This window comes from Canis lupus, chromosome 27 (assembly GCF_003254725.2).
Source record: "Canis lupus dingo isolate Sandy chromosome 27, ASM325472v2, whole genome shotgun sequence".
Classification (NCBI taxonomy): Eukaryota; Metazoa; Chordata; class Mammalia; order Carnivora; family Canidae; genus Canis; species Canis lupus.
In genome coordinates this window covers 16306286-16327565 of record NC_064269.1, presented here as the reverse complement: position 1 = coordinate 16327565, position 21280 = coordinate 16306286, and the positions used below count along the sequence as shown (strand labels likewise).

General features: G+C 37.2%; 1 protein-coding gene across 10 annotated transcripts in view; it reads left to right on the top strand.

Annotated features, from left to right (window-relative positions):
• FGD4 (FYVE, RhoGEF and PH domain containing 4) overlaps window positions 1-20532 on the top strand; it is a 214961-nt gene extending 194429 nt beyond the window's left edge. For 9 of the 10 annotated variants that reach the window (XM_025455557.3, XM_049102297.1, XM_049102296.1 and 6 more), the window contains 6 exons: window positions 2024-2054; window positions 2266-2358; window positions 2625-2750; window positions 7455-7595; window positions 10938-11078; window positions 12170-17829. In XM_025455557.3, the coding sequence (XP_025311342.2) occupies window positions 2024-2054; window positions 2266-2358; window positions 2625-2750; window positions 7455-7595; window positions 10938-11078; window positions 12170-12427 (790 nt within the window). In that variant the 3' untranslated portion in view covers window positions 12428-17829. Of the gene's footprint in view, window positions 1-2023; window positions 2055-2265; window positions 2359-2624; window positions 2751-7454; window positions 7596-10937; window positions 11079-12169; window positions 17830-20232 lie in introns of those variants that run through there. The other variant, XM_049102291.1, reaches the window with a different exon arrangement.
• Window positions 20533-21280: the final 748 nt, after the last annotated feature.

Below are 21280 nucleotides of genomic sequence, written 5' to 3'. Positions count from 1 at the left end.
TCCCGAGTCCCGAGTCCCGAGTCCCGAGTCCCGAGTCCCGAGTCCCGAGTCCCGAGTCCCGAGTCCCGTGTCGGGCTCCCTGCATGGAGCCTGCTTCTCCCTCTGCCTCTGACTCTCTCTCTCTGTGTCTCTCATGAATAAATAAATAAAATCTTTAAAAAAAAAAAAAAAAAGGCTAGAAGCAGCTAGGAAATAACTTCATTCCAGGCAATAGAACTGCTTTTATCCAGGCAGGGCACTACAGTAGGGAGAAATCTCTTTTTAGGGGCAAGATTGAGCACCCCCCCACACACACACACATGCATACTAAGGGTCTACATCTAAGGATCCCCAAGTGAACAATAGCAGAATCTTCCATTTGACAGGCACAGATTCCAGCAGCATTCCTGGCACATCATGATGCTGAGGAATAAATTTGCTGGCAAGATAGATGGTATCACCGGAGCAAAGCTCCTGCCAGATTCCTGCGTATGGGATACCTGTGGGAGCGAGGCGTGTAACGGTCAGACTGGAACTCAAACTTAGCCTTAGCCTACCAAACGTATGCCAACAGAGCCCACTCTTTTGGCATTCTTCAAAATGCTCCGTTTGGAGATCTAACTGTCCAGTCTACTAATGGGGACTTTTCTAATATACTCTGTGACAGCAGCCGGTGTAAGCTACCTGCAAGGGTGATGAAATAAAGAAAATTTGCCTCAATAGGAAAATAGAAGACCATAATCAAGGAAATTTTTTTCCCCAACAGAAAATTATTAAATACTGGAGTAAGTCCATTAATCTGTGGAACCCTTCCTACAAGCATCTAAAATATTTGCTTTGCTTTATAAGTTAAGTACAATATTGCCGAAAGCTTTCTTTTGAAACTGTTTGTCAAAGGAAATGTTAAATAACTTCCTAAGGCCTTACAAAGATATTTTAGATCCCAGAGGATAACTGTAATCTTTTCTAAGATGGGCTGTGACTAGTAGCCTTTGAAAGCCTCCTGTGTTTTCTTAAAGGTGAATTGGAAGATTAGTTGTATATCTGGTATGATGCTAAATCTGCAGTTACCTAGTATATTGAGCTAGGTGATGGTTGTTTAAACTTAACATCAGGGCAGTATATCAATGGAAGCTAAATGTAACTCTCCCAGTCGAAAATTGTGGATACCAAAGTGGATGGCCTAAAACTCTGTTTAAGGGGTACCTGGGTGGCTCAGTTGGTTAAGCATCTGCCTTCAGCTCAGGTCGTGATCTCCATGTCCTGGGATCGAGCCCCACATTGAGGTCTCTACTTAGGGAGGAGTTCACTTTTCCCTTTCCCTCCCCCTTCTCCTCTCCCTGCCACCACTACACCCGAACCCTCTGCTCATGCTTTCTCTCTTTCAAATGAATAAATAAAAATTTTTAAAAAATAAAACTCTTTTTAAGAATTTGTTTTAAAAAAAAATAAAGAGAATTTACTTTTCAGGGGGGTGCCCAAGTACCTCAGTTGGTTAAGCATCTGACCCTTGATTTCAGCTCAGGTCATGATCTCAGAGTCATGAGACTGAGCCCTGTATCAGGCTCCACACTGGGCGTGGAGCCTGCTTAAGATTATCCCTCTCCCTCTGCCCCTCCACCCCCTTTCTTTCTTTTCTTTTCTTTTCTATTCTTTTCTTTTCTTTTCTTTTTTTTTTTTTTTAAGGAGATGCTACTTTTTTTTTAAGATTTTATTTATTTATTCATGAGAGACACAGAGAGAGAGGCAGAGACGCAGGGAGCCCAATGTGGGACTCGATCCCGGGACTCCAGGACCATGCCCTGGGCCGAAGGCAGGTGCTAAACCACGGAGCCACCCAGAATCCCCTCCACCCCCTTTCTTAAAAAAAAAATTAAAAAGTATTTGTTAAATTGCCAGTGATTCTGTTTTATTTTTATTGTAACTCCTTCCTGGACATCCCTGGATTTTCCAGAAAGTTGTAACAGCATTAAATCATAGTTTTATTCATGAGATGTAACTCATTAATGTTCTCTGTATTCACTTGAATTTTGTTTTGTTTTAGTTCTGAGCAAGACAAAGAAGAATGGATCAAGGTAAACCATATTTCTCTTTTCATTTTTGCTTTTTGGTAACCTTTGTATGTGTCCATAAATGTGCCCATATAGTATACACATATCAACATCAGAACAAGGTCATTTAATTTTTAAGATCATTCCTACATCACAGATGTTTATTTAATATAGCATTTTCATTAATTTGCATGTGAAATTTTACTATGTGCTTTGAATCTCACTTATATTTTAGGCTCTTCAAGAGACCATTGATGCTTTCCATCAGAGGCATGAAACCTTCAGAAATGCAATTGCAAAGGATAATGACATGCACTCAGAGGTTTCTGTAAGTTGGAATAAATCTTTAAGTTCTTTTCTCTTTGCAATGCCAGAACTGGCTATTTAGACAGAATCTCACTCTTTCTTACATTAATATAATAGTGAGTACCTTTTTATGCTAGTTAAATTTCTTTAAACCTTTTATATCTTTTCCTAGGTGTTGAGTTTCAAAGCATGATATGAACAGTGTTGTCAAACGTGCTTTTTAAATAAATAAGTAAATAGATGGAAATAACCATTTTTTTCTATTAAAATTGAACCTTTCCTTTTTAGACTGCTGAGCTAGGGAAAAGAGCTCCAAGATGGATCCGAGATAATGAAGTAACGATGTGTATGAAATGCAAAGAGTCTTTCAATGCACTGACAAGAAGAAGGCATCATTGTCGAGCATGTGGACATGTAAGTGAGATTTCTTAATGGTCTGAAGGTTGCTGGTAACTAGATAAGTGTAAAATCACCAAGTTTGAAAAGGCAAAAAAAAAATTTTTTTTTCAGTAAATAAATCATTTAGTTGATAAACTAATTTTGATGACAGCTACATACAAAAAACTGTGCTGGGTCCTAGAGAAGACATGGTAAGCAAAATGATACCCAGCTTCACATAACTTACATTCTAATGGAGAAAATAACAAAAATCAAACAGATGAATAGGCATTTCAAATTATTATAAGGACAATACGGAGACAATCAAGAAATTAAAATGGAGAATAATGCTAATCAAGGATGACTTGGAACCAGTTTTACTTAGAAAAATGAAGACCTGGCCCCTGGACTGCTCAGTCAGTTAAATGTTCGACTCTTGGTTTTGGCTTGGGTCATGATCTCAGAGTGGTGAGACAGAGCCCTGTATCAGGCTCCGTACTCACTCAGCACAGAGTCTGCTTGGGATTCTGTCTTCCTCTCTATCTGCCTCTCCTTCCCCCTCTGAAAGAAAGAAAGAAAGAAAGAAAGAAAGAAAGAAAGAAAGAAAGAAAGAAAGAGAGAAAGAAAGAAAGAAAGAAGAGAAAGAGAGAGAAAGAAGAGAAAAAGAAAAGAAAGAAGGGGAGAGGGAGAGGGAGACCCATCTGAAGGGTTGATATTTAAGCTGATGTCTAAAGATGAGGAAGAGTTAACCATGCCAAGGGAAGTGGGAAAGGTGTTTAGTGGGTCTGTATGTCAGAAGCCCTGAGATAGGAGAAAGTTAGATCTGCTCTTGAGATGCCAGAGGTCATGAGGCTGGAACCCAATGAGTAAGCGGGAACTGTGGCATAAGAAATAGAAGGGGCAGCCCAGGTGGCTCGGCGGTTTAGCACCACCTTCAGCCAAGGGCGTGATCCTGGAGACCCGGGATCGAGTCCCATGTCAGGCTCCCTGCATGGAACCTGCTTCTCCCTCTGCCTGTGTCTCTGCCTCTCTCTCTCTCTCTCTGTGTGTGTGTGTGTGTGTCGTGAATAAATAAATAGAATCTTAAAGAAAAAAGAAATAGAGGTAAATAATAACTAAAGGAGTTCATGTCTTTGAGAAAAAAAAGAAAGGAACATATAGCATAAGAAGAAGTTCAGGCTTTTGATGAGAGAGGGAAACTTCTCGCCATTATAACGAAAAGGGAAAAGGAAATGATGGGTGCAGATGTGGGTGTGTTTTTGATTTTGTGGTAGAAAATTTTCAGTATGATATCATGTTGTCATTGAAGTATGAGGAAGAGTCATAGCTGAACAAAAGAAGAAAGAGGAATGAGGGGAGATTCAAGAAAGAGGGCTCAGTATGAAATAGTTGTCTCTGGGCAGGGGTGTGAGCCTCCATGAAGAATAGTTGTGGACTGCTCTGTGCCCGTTAGAGGAGATTTATGGTTATGTGTGTAAAGGGACACACAGTCCATTTACTGGCAAAGATTTGAGTTGTTTCATATAGAAAGCATGAGGAGAAACAAGGCATGAAATGAAGCAGGAAAGCTATAACAGGTTTTGGATGGCCTTGTAAACCAAGTTGAAGGTGATATACTTTCTTCTTAAAAAGTAACAAGTAGGGATCCCTGGGTGGCGCAGCGGTTTGGCGCCTGCCTTTGGCCCAGGGTGCGATCCTGGAGACCCAGGATCGAGTCCCACATCGGGCTTCCGGTGCATGGAGCCTGCTTCTCCCTCTGCCTGTGTCTCTGCGCCTCTCTCTCTCTCTTTCTGTGACTATCATAAATAAATAAAAATTAAAAAAAAAAAAAAAGTAACAAGTAAACCGAGAAGGGTAGTCATTGCAATGCTGTGATTTAATATAATATTGGGATGCCGAAGTGCAACAATTCTTATTGATAGTTCTTTTAGATTATTCTCTTACTGCAGATCTCTTCCATTTTAGTCCTAAGTTTTCTCTCAGTGAAACAGTTTTGTAATTAAATTTGAGAGTGACCAACTTTTTTTTCCCTTCAGGGTAAGACTTTTTGTTGTCTGTCACTGAGTTTGCTTGAAATGATTTCAGGTATTGACTGATAGACTTACCTTTAGTAAACAAAAATGTGTTTGAATGTGGATTACCAAATAATATGACTTGAAAATAAATAAGATAGTACCTGATATGAATGTACCGATGCAGGCATGCCTAATACCAAATTCTATAGTAATTTCATTGTAATTATGAGAAAGCAATGAATAGTTCTTTATCATGAATTTACATGCTGTGAACCTAAACTAAAAGTTTTACTATCATTTATATGTCTGTAAATAGTTGGTCTACTACAAATTGGAGAACAATATGCTTCTAGAAGTAAGAAGATAATTTTTTTTAAAGATTTTATCTTACATACAGTGTAATATTAGTTTCAGGTGTACAATATTGTGATTCAGCACCTCCATACAACACCCGGTGCTTATTACAGCAAGGGACTCCTTGATCCCCATCACCTATTTAACCCTTCCCCCCCACCTCCCCTTCGGTAATCATCAGTTCTCTATAGCTAAGAAACTGTTTCTTGGTGTGGCCCTTGCTCTTATGTTTTCCCTATGCTCATCTGTTTTGTTTCTTAGATTCCACATATGAGTTAAATCATATGGTATTGGTTATTCTTTGACTCATTTTGCCTAGCGTAATATGCTCTAGCCCCATCCATGTTATTGCAATTGGCAAGATTTCATTCTTTTTGATGGCTAATATTCCATTGCGTATATAAACATCTTCTTTATCCATTTATCAGTCAATGAAAAATTGGGCACTTTGCATAGTTTGGTTACTGTAGATAATGATCCCTATAAACATTGGATGCATGTATCCCTTTGAATTAGTATTTTTGTATTCTTTGGGTAAATACCTAGTAGTGCAGTGGTGGTTCATAGGGTAGTTCTATTTTTAACTTTTTGAGAAACCTCCATACTGTTTTCTAGAGTTTGCATTCCCACCAGTAGTGCAAGAGAGTTCCTTTCTCACATCCTCGCCAACACCTGTTGTCAGAATGGCTAAACGTAACAATACAAGAAACAAGAGTAAGGTGGAATCTCATCACAGTTTTGATTTACATTTCCCTGATGATGAGTGATATCGAGCATCTTTTCATGAGTCTGTTGGCCATCTGTATGTCTTCCTTGGAAAAATGACTATTCATGTCTCTGCCCATTTTTAAGTTGGATTATTCATTTTTGGGGTGTTGAGTTTTAGAAGTTTTATACATTTTGGATATGTCAGATATGTCTTTAACAGATATGTCATTTGCAAATATTTTTTCCCTTTCAGTAGGTTGCGTTTAGTTTTGTTGATTGTTTCCTTCACTGTACAGAAGGTTTTTATTTTGATGAATTCCTGATGGTTTATTTTTGCTTTTGTTTCCTTTGCCTCAGGAGACATCTAGTAAGAAGTTACTATGGCCAAAAAGATAATTTTTTAAACTGGAAGGGTTTTTTTTTTTTTTAACAATTATTTTATAATAATCAGAAAAACATGCCACTCATTAAGAAATAGCATGCATTTGCATTATACTCATTCATTCATTGGCATTCTATAAATGTTCATTGGGTGCTTTATGAGCAAAATATACAAGGACAATCTCTCATAGAGCTTACAGCCCAGTGAGGGTTACACACATAAGCCGAATAATCACACAAGTGTATGATTAAAAACTAATCAGTGCATCAAGAAAAGTAAGGGAACTTCAGTAGCATAGTGACAAGAGACGGTGCTCTATTCTGGAAGTTGGAGGAGTCTTCTTTGAAGAAGTGGAATTTGAGTTAACATCTGAAGGATGAACAAGAGTTAATTCACTGAAGCAGAGATGAGAGGAAAGGAGTATAGTATTTCAGGGGCTCTGTGAAGCCAGTGTTACAGGGAATACAGAGAGGAAGAGGGGCAGATTATATAGATGTCGTGGGCCATGGGGAAGAATCTGTTCTTTATCCAAGAGAAAAAGGAAAACTTTAAGGATTTTATATAGAGGAGAAACCTATCAGATTAGCATGTTTAAGACAGCATCTGGTGCTGTTTGAAATATATCTCAGAGGGAAGTAAAAATAGAGGCTGGAGAATGCTCCAGTAAGAATTCCAGTAAGAATACTACAAGGACCAGTCATGAGACTGTAATAGTCCAAAGTACAAAACTGATAGCCCGGACTTGGAAGGAAGATGTAGAAAAATGAACAGATTAAAAAAAAATATCCAGGAGATAAAATCAGCAGGACTTTGTAATGAGGTGACTCTTTGGGGGGTAAAATAGAAGGAGGTGTTGAGGATGATGACTCCTAGATTCCTAACTTATCTTGACTGGTTAGATGGCTGTGCTATTTTCTGCAATAGGGAGCACTAGAAGGGAACAGGTTGGGAAGGGTGGGATGGAATCAGGAGAAATCTGAGGGCAGAGAAGATCGAGATCATGAGTTAATTTTGGGAGCATATTGAAACATCTAGAGGTATGAAAGGTAAAAGTCTGAACCAAGTCTTTGAAGACCTCCTGCCTTTAGAGCGAGGACAAGGGTGAACAAGCAGAGCCCATCACCAAGAGTATGAAATACCATGACATATACTCCTAATGTTCACAGAGTATTCTTAGTCTAGTAGAAGTTTGTGTTAAATATTTAACTCTTATTTATTACTATAAGTGATGATTGCTCAAATCTTTATGATTATTTACTCTTTTTTTTTTTTTAATTTAAGGTGGTTTGTTGGAAGTGTTCTGATTACAAAGCTCAACTTGAGTATGATGGTGGAAAATTGAACAAAGTTTGTAAAGACTGTTATCAAATAATAAGTGGATTCACAGATAGTGAAGAAAAAAAAAGAAAAGGAATTTTAGAGGTATGCAATATTAAATGCTTGATAACTTTTAAATTTTTATGGAAGGAATGTAGAATTGTCTTTTAACCCTGAATAATACAAATAGCATATTTTCTGATTTCTCTTAATATTTAACAAATTTGAAGAACAAGCAAGATTCATACATTTGTCCTGTCAGGCTGAATTTTGGGATTATATTCAGTTGTGTAGAGCAACAGTGCTATATTAAATCAACATGCATTTGAGAGTGAAATACATTGGTTTTCCTGAAGGTGGCTATAGTCGAATATTAGAGTATTGTCTCTTCTAATGCCCAGCTTATATTTTTTAATAGGAAAGCTTTTCTGTCAGTTTTACCTTACTGGCTTCAAAAACTACTGTCTTAAAATTCATATTAAAGTATTACTTTGGGGCAGCCCTAGTGGCACAGCGGTTTAGCGCCGCCTGCAGCCCAGGGTTTGATCCTGGGGACCCTGGATCAAGTCCCGCGTCGGGCTCCCTGCATGGAGCCTGCTTCTCCCTCTGCCTGTGCCTCTGCCTCTCTCTCCCTCTCTCTCTGTGTCTCTATGAATAAATAAGTAAAATCTTTAAAAAAATAAAAAATAAAGTATTACTTTGTTACCTGAAAAAGTCTACCAACTTACTGCATTAAAAGCATCATTTAATAGCCAGTGACAATAATCTGGTAACTGCATTAAAATATCATTGATACATCTTGCAAATGAATTTGACCCATGTTTTTAGACTAAAGTCAGGACCTCCCAAGCCCAGGAACTATAATGCAGCTTGTATCTGAATGAGTTTTACACTGAAAGATATTAACATAAAGAATAAATTATGTAATAAGGCCTTTATCTCAGAAAGTTCAACATAGCCTGGAAAGTCTTTGAAGAATGGGCTCATGACCAGAATTCTATGTATCTAAAGTCAGAGACATACTTTGTTTATTAAGAATTTCCATGGTTTGGGATGCCTGGGTGGCTCAGGGCATGATCCTGGAGTCCCTGGATCTAGTCCCACACTGGGCTCCCTGCATGGAGCCTGCTTCTCCCTCTGCCTGTGTCTCTGCCTCTCTCTCTGTGTCTCTCATGAATAGGTAAATAGAATCTTTTTTTAAATAAATAAATAAATATTAAAGAATTTCCATGGTTTATTAAGAATACACATTTATTGAGCATCTACACAGTGTAAGCATACAAAGATCATTTCTGTTAACTGAAAAAGAATCATAAACTTCAGCATCCATTTAAGGTTAAAGTATAGGCTGACAAGCTAAAAGTATAACTCTGAATTCTTCTAGGGTATATGTTGCTTTTGTAGGCAGACCAAAAAGGGGCTTTCTCTGGCAGGGAAGGTGGAAAGACATGCTTACATTTCACTGGCTCCCAGGAATACAGCCTCAAGACTTAACACAAGCAAGTGATGAAACTGGCATAATATAATGAGTCAAATAACTTGTTTTAAGGGAAGAGTTTCAGGCTATATCTATGAAATAAAAAACCCTAGGTAGTTTTCTCAAAAAAATCTATACTCGGGGGACAAATTACCAGGTTAACACATTTATATCATGAAGTCCATAAATAGAAAATGATATGTATATGAGTACATGTACATACATATGCGTACATACTTGAAACTGGCTTTATGCCAACTAGTTTGTTACGTGCTCTAGACCAAGAGTCAAAAAGGTTTTCTGATAAAGGGTCAGAGAGAGGGCAGCCCTGGTGGCTCAGCAGTTTAGAGCTGCCTTCACCCAGGGCTTGATCCTGGAGACCCGGGATCGAGTCCTACATCGGGCTCCCTGCATGGAGCCTGCTTCTCCCTCTGCCTGTGTCTCTGCCTCTCTCTCCGTCTCTCTCTCTCTCTCTCTCTGATGAATAAATAAACTCTTTAAAAACAAAAAGGGTCAGAGAGAAACTATTTTAGTCTGTGCAGGCCAAGAGTAAAAACTGAGAATATTACTTTTCTAACAAGAAAGAAAACATTTTCAGTCTTTGACAAAATTCAATAATAAGCTTAGTATAATTTTTTATAATATGGTAATAAGACTGGAATTCTTGGTGGATGGGGGAGATAACATTTTCTTTAATTGGAGTCCAAAGTTAGTGTTCCCTGTCATCAGGTCAATTTTAAATGTTCATCTATAAAAACTATTCTTAACTCATAGGCCATGCAAAAACAGGCTGGTGGGCCATGGTTTGCCAGACAGTGCTTCTTAAACTATCTGTGAGGAAGGGCCAGTTTTATTTCCAAACCACCACAGCTCAATACTTTTGTAAGATACATAATCATGTTGCTTGTGTGTCATCACAAAGCCAGATTGCTCTAAAAGTTTCTAAGTGCTTGCTCTTATTCTCTGTGCTTTATCTTGAATGGGTAGCAAACAAGTCTGAACCAGCACTGTTTGGTGGATGGCATTAAGTAGCAGTACCCTGAGGATTTGAGCCATGGAGAACAGAAGCAGACCACTTGCTTCCCATAATGTATATAATGTCTATATTATAATGTGTATAATAAATCTACCATTTAGTCGAGTGGTTTTGTCCCCTTTTTAGCCAATTATATATATATAAACATAAATATGATACATACATACATGTATATATTAATATTGTATTGATATACATTGATATATATATATATACACACATACATATGTATATGATACATGTATCATATACATTTGCTACTGCACTGTTACCCAGTTGAAGCCTAGAATGCTGGTTCCTAAATGTATGATCTAGAGAAAGTTATTTCATCTCTGAATCTCATAGATAATGAAAGTGGTACCTTCCTAGTATTGGTATGAGAAGTAAATGAAATAATAACACAATAGTGGACTAAGAAAAGCACCTGCATAGCAAGCAGCCACTAAATGTTTAACTTGCAGTCTGGTAATAGTTAAAATTCACTCATATTTTCCTTTTCTCATGGAAGATCTAGATGAGTATTTAAATAATAAATTGCAGGGATCCCTGGGTGGCGCAGCGGTTTGGCGCCTGCCTTTGGCTCAGGGCACGATCCTGGAGACCTGGGATCAAATACCACGTCGGGCTCCCGGTGCATGGAGCCTGCTTCTCTCTCTGCCTGTGTCTCTGCCTCTCTCTCTCTCTCTCTCTGTGTGACTATCGTAAATAAATAAATTTTTTTAAAAATGTTAATTAATAAATAAATAAATAAATAAATAAATAAATAAATAAATAAATAAATAAATAAATTGCAGATGGCCCCTTTGGGGGCATTCCCAAGAGACATTTTATATGAATATATTGTGCTTTATGAATGTTCCCTAGGGTGAATCACTTCTCTACCTGCTTCGTTTTGTATTCTTTCTCTCACGCCCTTTCCATTATATTTTTCTAGATTGAATCAGCAGAAGTATCTGGGAACAGCATAGTGTGCAGCTTTCTTCAATATATGGAGAAGTCAAAACCTTGGCAGAAAGCTTGGTGTGTGATCCCCAAACAAGACCCTCTTGTGCTGTACATGTACGGTGCCCCGCAGGTATCTACACTGTATCTTTCTGAGGGGAAAGAGGGAGGCCAATAGACATGAACTCAGGGATACCTGAATGGCTCAGTGGTTGAGCATCTGCCTTTGGCTCTGGGTGTGATCCTGGGGTTCAGGGATCAAGTCCCACGTCGGGCTTCCTGCAGGGAGCCTGCTTCTCCCTCTGCCTGTGTCTTTGCCTCTCTCTCTGTGTCTCTCACGAATAAATAAATAAAATATTTTTAAAAAAAAAAGAAAAGAGGTCAGCCCAGGTGGCTCAGCGGTTTAGCGCCGCCTTCAGCCCAGGGCCTGATCTTGGAGACCCAGGATCGAGTCCCACTTTGGGCTCCCTGCATGGAGCCTGCCTCTCCCTCTATCTCTCTGTGTGTGTGTGTGTGTGTGTGTGTGCCTCTCTTGAATGAATGAATAAAATCTTTAAAAGAAAAAAAAAAAAAAAAGACACGAACTCAGAATCCTTCTATTATTCCTCTCCAGAACAAGAGAGCTCAGACAGTTGCATTGTCTTTCACTACAATTGAAAAAAAATTAGTAAAACAAATAATAATAATAATTAGTGGGATCCCTGGATGGCGCAGCGGTTTAGCGCCTGCCTTTGGCCCAGGGCACGATCCTGGAGACCCGGGATCGAATCCCACGTCGGGCTCCCGGTGCATGGAGCCTGCTTCTCCCTCTGCCTGTGTCTCTGCCTCTCTCTGTGACTATCATAAATAAATAAAAACTTTAAAAATAATAATAATAATTAGTAACTAAAATTCAAGTTTATTTAAATTGATTTTTTAAACCGTTTTTAAAATTTTTTTTAAGCCTTTATTTATTTGAGAGAGAGAGAAGAGCATGAGCAGGGGGAGAGGGAAAATCAGACTCCTCACTGAATTCATTCATTCGTTCAGCCAGCATCTGCAGTGGCCTCGTATCCAGGCAGTACGCTCAGCACTGGATCGCTGTCTCTGTCCACAGAGAGCTCACAGTGTGAGACTGTGTGGAGCAGTGGTAGGGAACAAGGTTTAGTGGGAGCCAGGTCACAGGGGCCACGGGTAGCAAGCTCATACATCTCACACTCCTGTGTTCCATGTTTTTTTCCTTAGGACGTCCGAGCGCAGGCCACCATTCCACTCCTGGGCTATGTTGTGGACGATATGCCAAGGAGTGCAGACCTGCCACACAGTTTCAAACTGACCCAGTCCAAGTCTGTACACAGCTTTGCTGCAGACAGTGAGGAACTGAAACAGAAGTGGCTGAAAATCATCTTTTTAGCTGTCACAGGTGAGACACCAGACGGTCCCAACAAGCATCCTGCCACCTTGGATGATCATCCTGAATCTAAGAAAAAATCAGAATGCTGAACTCCAGGACCACCCATGATGTGGGGTCTCAAGATTTACAGCTTAAGACATTCCCAGCCCTCCTTATTCATCTCTTAGCACTTTATGTTGAAAAACATAGGCTCATAAATGCATCTTTTGGGGGACTATTTTCCTATGTTTCTGTACTCTTAAGTGAAACTGATGTGCAGAGCCATTCTACCGATAAAAGTTTGAAATAATGTGAAAATGGAGCATTTTTTAATGAGCTATTCCTTGCATATGTACTTTTGTCTTGAAGAAAACGGTATCAATGGATTCTATCATGATCAGGTTAGAATGGGCCACATCCATCTAAGGTCCTTCTATGTCTTCTCCTTCACAGGTAGGACTTGTAACAGTTTTAAAGATATACCTCCATGTTGCCAAAATAGATCCATGGTAAAATAAAAAAATAAAAAAATACAGGGACAGTTTAGGCTATTGTATTAACTTATTTAATTTAGTTTATAAAGCTCAAGCTGCATAAATAATATATGTTCTTTTAAAACAAAAAGGACAAATTGTTGGTGTTCAGACTTTCAACTTATTAGGAAAAGATACTTGTTTTTGTAGAAATATTCCTAAGAATAAAATATCTCAAGTATATAGGAAGTATGTATATATAGTATTAAATATGAATATAATTATATTATACATGCTTTTCTCTTCAGCTTTAGGTTCATATTTGTCTCTAATTTATTTTTTAAATATAAAGCATGTTTTATCTTGGAATTGAACATTGTTCTAAACTTCAGAAATGTTTTTGGTGATTTCTGTTTAATTGATTGACATCTAAAGGTATTGATATTTTTATAATAAGAAAAAGCAGTAATTTATGTGGCATGGGATATTAGTTCCAACAGTATTTTTAAAGTACTATTTTTTCGTTCTGTGCCTATTTAAAACAGTGCCTCTCTTTGAAGGTGCTAATAATACCTATTTAAATATATAATGAGGGTTTAATTAATGCTTCAGTCTTGATTATCCTGAGATAAAGTACATTTTGGCCACTGGGATGGTCGAAGTCACACAAGTTATTTTACCTTTCACAATCCTGCAGTTGTCGCAGCATTTAATATGAGCATGTGCAAAAACATTCACAGAAACCTAAACTGTACAAGATACCTGACGTTATACAGAACTGGGATGTATGGAAACTACATTTATTGTAATGTTTTTCTTTTCCATAAGACTGTTAAGCATAGTTAAATGAGGACTATATCTAATTAACACTTAAGATAACTGTGTGGGCCTATTCCTTCGTCAGATGGGAAACGAAATTCACATGTGATAAACTGTGTTTGAGGGGCAGGTAAATAGCTATTAGAGGAACTTTATGCTCAACTCTTTACACCACCTCAGTGAAGAAGAGGAGGGGAAACACAATAATGAAAAGCAATATCTTCATGGCAGGTTTGGGAGGTATGAGATGTTTAAAGAGAGTCTGAGCATTTTTCCCCCTGTCATCTGGGGAATGTTTAATAGTCAAAATATGGTTTCTTGTCCCAGGGCTGCTCTTCATTATATGGTGGTTGTGATTAAAATCTCACATTAAGTTGACTATTTAACCTCATCTTTTTCTCAAATTAGATTTTTCTTCCCCATTTTACCCTGCTATACCCCAAACATTGTCACTTTTAAATGCCTAAGTTTGCTAGAAATCCACAAGAACAACCTCACTATCTTGGCCTTTGAGAACTATACCTTAAATGTAGAATGGATTAGCTCAGAATTTGAGACCGCCACACATTCATTCAGGCCTGTTATTTTAAGAAATATTTGAAGTCTCTCCTTTTTTTCCCCCCACTCCAAATGAGAAGGTAAACTAATTATGGCTGACACAATTAGATTGCCTTCCTCTGTAAAAGGAATGCCAGCCATGATCATTAATATTAAACCAAATATTTGGAGTCAGATAAAGGTGTAGCTTCTTAGGCCCTATCAAATCAGGGATAGACTGAAAGAAATGTTACATTACTTCTCTTTTCTAGTTGCCAGTGGTTTGAGGGGTGGTGTGTATGTATGTACAACATATATATTCAGGGTGGCTTTTGAGATGGTTACACTATAGCTATAGATGATGCATTAGTGTCTTAATCACAAGAAAAGAGGAGCAATAAAAATGTAGAATGACTTTTGTACATATGGATAGAGCAGTGGGCCAGTTTAGAAGATTTACGGGCCGGATTATTTTTTAAAATTCTTTGGAAGAGTGAGAAGACTACACTTTCCTGATCGTAAATTGTTCTCCAGAAACGGGAGTAACATGGATACACTCAAGTTTTGGCTCAATAAATATCAATGTCATTTAATTTAGATTATCAAAAGAATACATAAAAAGAATATTTTCATGCTTTTAACATGTTTAATTAAAAAAAAAAAAGAAATACTAGTACTAGAAGAGGCTTTGTGGTTATCCAGGTACCATCTTCATGGTCCACCCCTTATTCTTTAGACAAGCACAAAGAGAAGCAATGAAGCAGCCTTACCTGTTTCTCTTAAAGAATCACTAATGCTTTTATTTGGAGAAAGGCAAGAGAATACTCTTAGGCATTTAGTCAAAATATCCAACTAAACCAAAAGACCTCAAAGTGTGATTGGTTTCAAGAGCCCTAGTATTTTGTGGTATCTGAGACATCTGAGCACTCAAGACAAATTGAACATTAAAAAAAATTTTTGATTCCTTTCCTATTAAAACCAACATTCCATATAGATTTCATTTTTTATTTTCCCTAATTTGGTGCTTTCCAAGTCATCTTTAAAGTGCCCTTCCTCCAAACTTAAAAAAAGAAAAAATTATTTGATAAAAACTGCTACTCATTACAAAACATTCCAATTTTTTAAGCTTAAATTTAGCTTTTATTGAAAGTCTACCATTCGGTATGTTAAGTATGAAATGTAGTGCAGACTTATCTCCAGGTTTTAAGTGGGACTCAATAATGAAAAATGCCACCAGCCACTTTTGTAATAATGGCATCGACAATGCCATCATGTATGCAAGCAATAAAAATTCTTCAGGGTATGTTTTTATACTGAAATTTTAATATGAATGCCCCTAGCCACAAGGATATAGAGAATTAACTTTTAGAAGTGATACTATAACTCAAATTGCTGAGTACAGGGAAGAGAAGAGGGGCGTTATTCCTTGGATTCAAATAACTGTCAAAAGCATTTTTCCTTTTGCAAAGGGTATGGATGATGAGAGAATAAGCACATCTGCACTACTTTATCAAGCTGCATTTCATTTTCCATGAAGCTTAGTACAACAAACAGGTTGGTGTACTTACCTTCACTGGGTGACCTATCCCAATAAAAAAATTAAAAAAAAAAAAAAAAAAAAAAAAACTCCAACCTAAGAAATTACTAAACTTTTTACAAGAACTAATCTTTTAAGTGTACCCTGTCCCCATATATAGGTACACATTTGGATTTTTTAAAAGAGTACTTGTCGTAGTCATAAGTAGATAAACTACAAACTTCATAGTACTGCAGGGTTGGTAAAGATTCTTTGATGCCTTTTAAAACCCTTATATCAAAAATACTTTTGCGAGTTCCCAATTCTGTTTTACTCTTTGTTGTCTACTTTGTGGAAACAGGGTGGGTTTTTTTTTTTCCCCTTCAAATTTTAGATCCCATTTCTGATTATATTTAAAGCCTTAAGTTCTTATTCTGAGAATATTGTCTGTGCTAACTCAAATAATGATCTTTCTGGACTAGATATATCCAGATGAAAAGGCACCAACAGAAGCAAATAAACTCTAAGGAACAAAGGTTTTTGTTTTTTGTTTTTTTTTTTTCAGGTATCCTTGCTATAATGCAGAACAAAAAATTAAAATTTCCTACATCATATGATGTTCATGTTAGCGGGTCTAAGATTAAGCACATGGTATTTATAAGCTAAAATTAATTCAAAAGGCAAGAATGTCTTAATGTCTTCGTTCTTCAATTTTGTATTCTTCAAGAATGTATTAATATAAAAACTGTGGCTAACCAGTTCTTATTCTATAGAACTGTATTGACACCTGTAGTGGATCGTGTTACTTCTTCATTCTCATCCAATTTTAGTAGAATCAAATTGCTTTTTATTTTCATATTACTATCTACTATAGATTCTTCAGATTTAGAAAATATGAGTATGATATATAAAGACCACTAGACTTTTAAAACCCTTTCTGTGAATTTATGCATATATGTAGATATGTAAAAACATTGTTGATTTCCAATTCTGTTTTTCCATAGGAATGAAATTTTTATAGACACTGTTCTTTTTAACTTAAATATTTTAACATAAATTATTTACATGGATTTTTAGTACAATTCATTCTTATGTGTGCCCCGTAATCATGTTTTTGTGAGAAGATTACTTTCTTACTGATACAGTAAAGAGGAATAAAAAAATTAGGAACTGAAATAAACAAGGGTAAACAGAAGGAGACTGCTGATCTTGAGATCAGAACAGTATATGTTAAGACAAGAGAAAAAAACTTAAACTGAAGAAGGAATATGAACTATAAAATAGAAATCTTTGTAATTGTAAACTGATGGGAAAGGCACCCAGGCCTTTCTCCATTAGTTACTTTTTCCTTTAGGCTTAAAATCTTTCATTCTAATGGGCCATTTTCTGCACTGTTTACTGAGGTAAAAAATTCCTCTAAAGTCAATCATTGTTTTCCACTTTTTGGACTGTGCATTTGGCAGAATGCAGTACCTTTTCTGTGTTTTGAGATGAACTAGCACATGGCTTCTACAAGATAGTTTTTAACTCGTTGGGGTCACTAAGAATTACATGATGGTATACTTCTTCCTAAAATTTGTTATGGTAGATTTAGTGAGAAATTAAATCAAGAAATCTCATTGTGGCATATTTTAATAAGTGAATACCAAATACATAAAGTAAGATATATATATATATTAATATATATGTATATCAGTTTGGAAAGAAATAGTCTGTGGGGACCATTACGGTAACAGAATTGCATTATATATTACACATTACGTGGATGTTGGAATGTATCACCTGGGGGTCTCCATTCATTAGCAATCATGTCTGTATATAAAACTGTTTTTTTTTTTTAACCAAACTAGCATTTTATTTTGTGAGTGACAATTGACTGATATTTTTGAATAAGTGTTATCTGGGTTTTGGAATTGTTCACTGATCAGTTTGAGAAGGTATGTTACCAGAATTTTAGAGTTAACTCCAATGTGAAAAAGTGTACACAAAAAGTAATTCTTTTCTAGCTATAAGAATGTAAAATACTTGCATATAGTGTATATATTGTGTAACATATGTATATTTGGTCATAAAGGCATAGAATTGGAAACATTGTAAAATTAAGCACTTTAATTCCTATTAAATATTAAGCATTTGTATCTTGTAAATAAATACATCCTTAAATGAATTCTAAAGACTGAAATGTTATTTCAGCTGGGATTGTAGATGTTCGCAATGATTTTGGTTGTCTCAGAGAGAAGTTACTCCAGTAGAGTGCCAATGCTCCTTCCCACCCCCAGTCCCCACCGAAACCTGTGGAACCTCTTGAACCTCTTTCAAGAATAAAGCAATGACAGACACCAGGGTTCCCCAGGAGTAGAATCTCCCTTTGTTAACTCCAGGGCTAGATCTGCAGGAACCGTGAAAACAGTGCTGCTCTATTCTCCAAGAAATGACTGCTTTGCTATGCTATGGTGTTTGCCTCCATTGTTCAGTCTTATGCAGTGATACAGATATGGAAATGGAAGGCAAAGGAACCGTATTTGAGTCTTAATTCTGCTAATATCTATTAATGTGACCTTAGACAATTTACCTGAGTCCCAATAATAAACTCTTATGGTCATTCCAAGAAATATGAAAAATGCACTTGGTGACTATAAAACACTATATAGGTAAATAGTATCTTATGGAATATGTCACTGGGTTTCATACAGTTACCTTCTTGGCTTTTGATTTAAAATATAAAAGATACCCCAAAAAGGAATGTGTGAATAGTATGATTTCAGAGAGAAATATATCCACAGCTAATCCTTTTTAGAAGGTAATAGCCTCCTTCAAGCCTTAATGAATTAATTAATTGGTTCTTCAAAACAATTAGCATCAGCTGAAGAATCCCTTAAAAATAAAGGTTGTCCTGGGATCCCTGGGCGGCGCAGCGGTTTAGCACCTGCCTTTGGCCCAGGGCGCGATCCTGGAGACCCGGGATCGAATCCCACGTCGGGCTCCTGGTGCATGGAGCCTGCTTCTCCCTCTGCCTATGTCTCTGCCTCTCTCTCTCTCTCTCTGTGTGACTATCATAAATAAATAAAAAAAATTTTTTTTAAATAATAAAGGTTGTCCTTGGCTCGTCAACATGACATGTTTGAGTCCACCTCATGTACCAGAGTAGAAATATGGTGGAGAGAGCCAGTGTGGCAGAACTCAGAGCTGCTCAAACTAATGTATATAGAAATCATGCAGGGATTGTGTTAAAATACAGCTTCTGATTTAGCCTGTCTGTGATGATACGGGGTCTCGGGTAATGTTGATATTCCAAACCATTCTTTGAAGTAGCAGCTTATACTGAGAACTGTAGACAACTGGCTAGAAGTCCCTGACTCTGCCACTTTTTGTGACTTTAGACACTAACTCCTGAAATGTTGTGGTACTTAGATGATATTTTAGTATATTGCCTGGCCCATATGAGGCATTCACATAATGTTTTATTTTTAATTGAACCATAGTTGACAAATAATATTGCTTTGAGGTTTACAATATAATGATTCAACAATTTTATATGTTACAAAATGTTTACCAGGATAAGTGGAGTTACCATTTGCCATCATACAAAATTATTACATTATTATTAACTATATTCCCTATGCTGTACTTTTTAAAGATTTTATTTATGTATTTGACAGAAAGCAAGCACAAGCTAGGGGAGCAGCAGAGAGAGAGAGAGAAGCAGACTCTCTGCTGAACAGGGAGCCCAATGTGGGGCTCAATCCCAAGCAGACTCTTCACTAAGCACAGAGCCCAATGTGGGGCTCCATCTCATGACCCTGAGATCAGGACCTGAGCTGAAATCAAGACTTGGACACTTAACCAACTGAGCCACCGAGGCACCCCAAGGTTTATCTTTTATGGCAAAATACATTTTATTATATTTATATATGCCACATCTTTATTGATAGACACTTAGGCTCTTCCATATCTTGGCTATTGTAAATACTGCAATAAACAACATACATCTCTTAAAATTACTGTTTTATTTTTCTTTGGGTAAATGCCCAGAAATAGAATTAATGGGTGGTATGATTTTTAATTTTTTTTAAAGATTTTATTTATTTATTCATGACAGAGAGAGAGGCAGAGACACAGGCAGAGAGAGAAGCAGGCTCCATGTAGGGAGCCCGACGTGAAACTCGATCCTGGTTCTCCAGGATCACGCCCTGGGCTGAAGGCAGCACTAAACCACTGAGCCACCTGGGGCTGCCCCTCACCAGTGTTTTATAGTTTTCAGAGTACAGGTCTTTTACAACCTTGGTTAGGTTTATTCCTAAGTATCTTACGGGTTTTGGTGCAATTGTAAATGGGATCAATTCCTTGATTTCTTTTTCTACTGCTTCATTATTGTATAGAAGTGTTACAGATTTCTGTACATTGGTTTTATATTCTGCAGCTTTACTGAATTTGTGTATTCTAGCAATGTTTTGGTGTAGGAGTCTTTTCTACATAGAGTATCATGTCATTTGAATAGTGGAAGTTTGATTTCTTCCTTGCTGATCTGAATGTCTTTTCTTTCTTTTTGTTGTCTGATTGCTGAGGATAGGACTTCCAGTACTATGTTAAAAAAGAGTGGTGAAAGTGGGCATCCCTGTCTTGGCCTGGAACAAGACTATAGAGGAAAGACTCTGTTTTCCACCATTGAGGATATTAGCTGTGGGTCTTTTGATACATGGCCTTTATGATGTTGAGGTATGTTCCATCTGTCCCTACTTTGTTGAGAGTTTTTATCATGAATGGATGCTGTACTTTGTCAAATGTTTTTTCTACATCTATTGAAAGGATCATATGGTTCTAATCCTTTTTCTTATTAATGTCCTGTATCACAATGATTTGTGAATATTGAACCACACTTGCAGTCCTGGAATAAATCCCACTTGATTGGTGAGTGGTGAGTGATTCTTTTACTGTACTATTGAGTTCAATTTGCTAGTATTTTGTTGAGAATTTTTGCACCCATGTGCATTAAGGATATTGGCCTGTAATTATCTTTTTTTTTTTTAGTGGAATCTTTATCTGGTTTTGGAATCAGAGGAAGGCTGGCCCCATAGAATGAGTTTGGAAGTTTTCCTTCCATTTCTATTTTTTGGAACAGTTTGAGAAGAGGTATTAACTCTTCTCTAAATGTTTGGTAGGATTCCTCTAGGAAGCCATCTGGCCCTGGACTTTTGTTTGTTGGGAGATATTTGATTACTGATTCCATTTCTTTGCTGGTTATTAATTTGTTCAAATTTTCTATTTCTTCCTGTTTCAGTTTTGGTAGTTCATACATTTGTAGAAACATATCCATTTCTTTCTCAGTTGTCCAGTTTGTTGGCATATAGTTTTTCATAATATTCTCTCATAATTGTATTTCTGTGGTGTTATTTCTTCTCTTTTTTTTTTTTTTTTTAAATTTTTTTTATTTATTTATGATAGTCACAGAGAGAGAGAGAGAGGCAGAGACACAGGCAGAGGGAGAAGCAGGCTCCATGCACTGGGAGCCTGATGTGGGATTCGATCCCGGGTCTCCAGGATCACGCCCTGGGCCAAAGGCAGGCGCCAAACCGCTGCGCCACCCAGGGATCCCTATTTCTTCTCTTTTTTATTTTTTT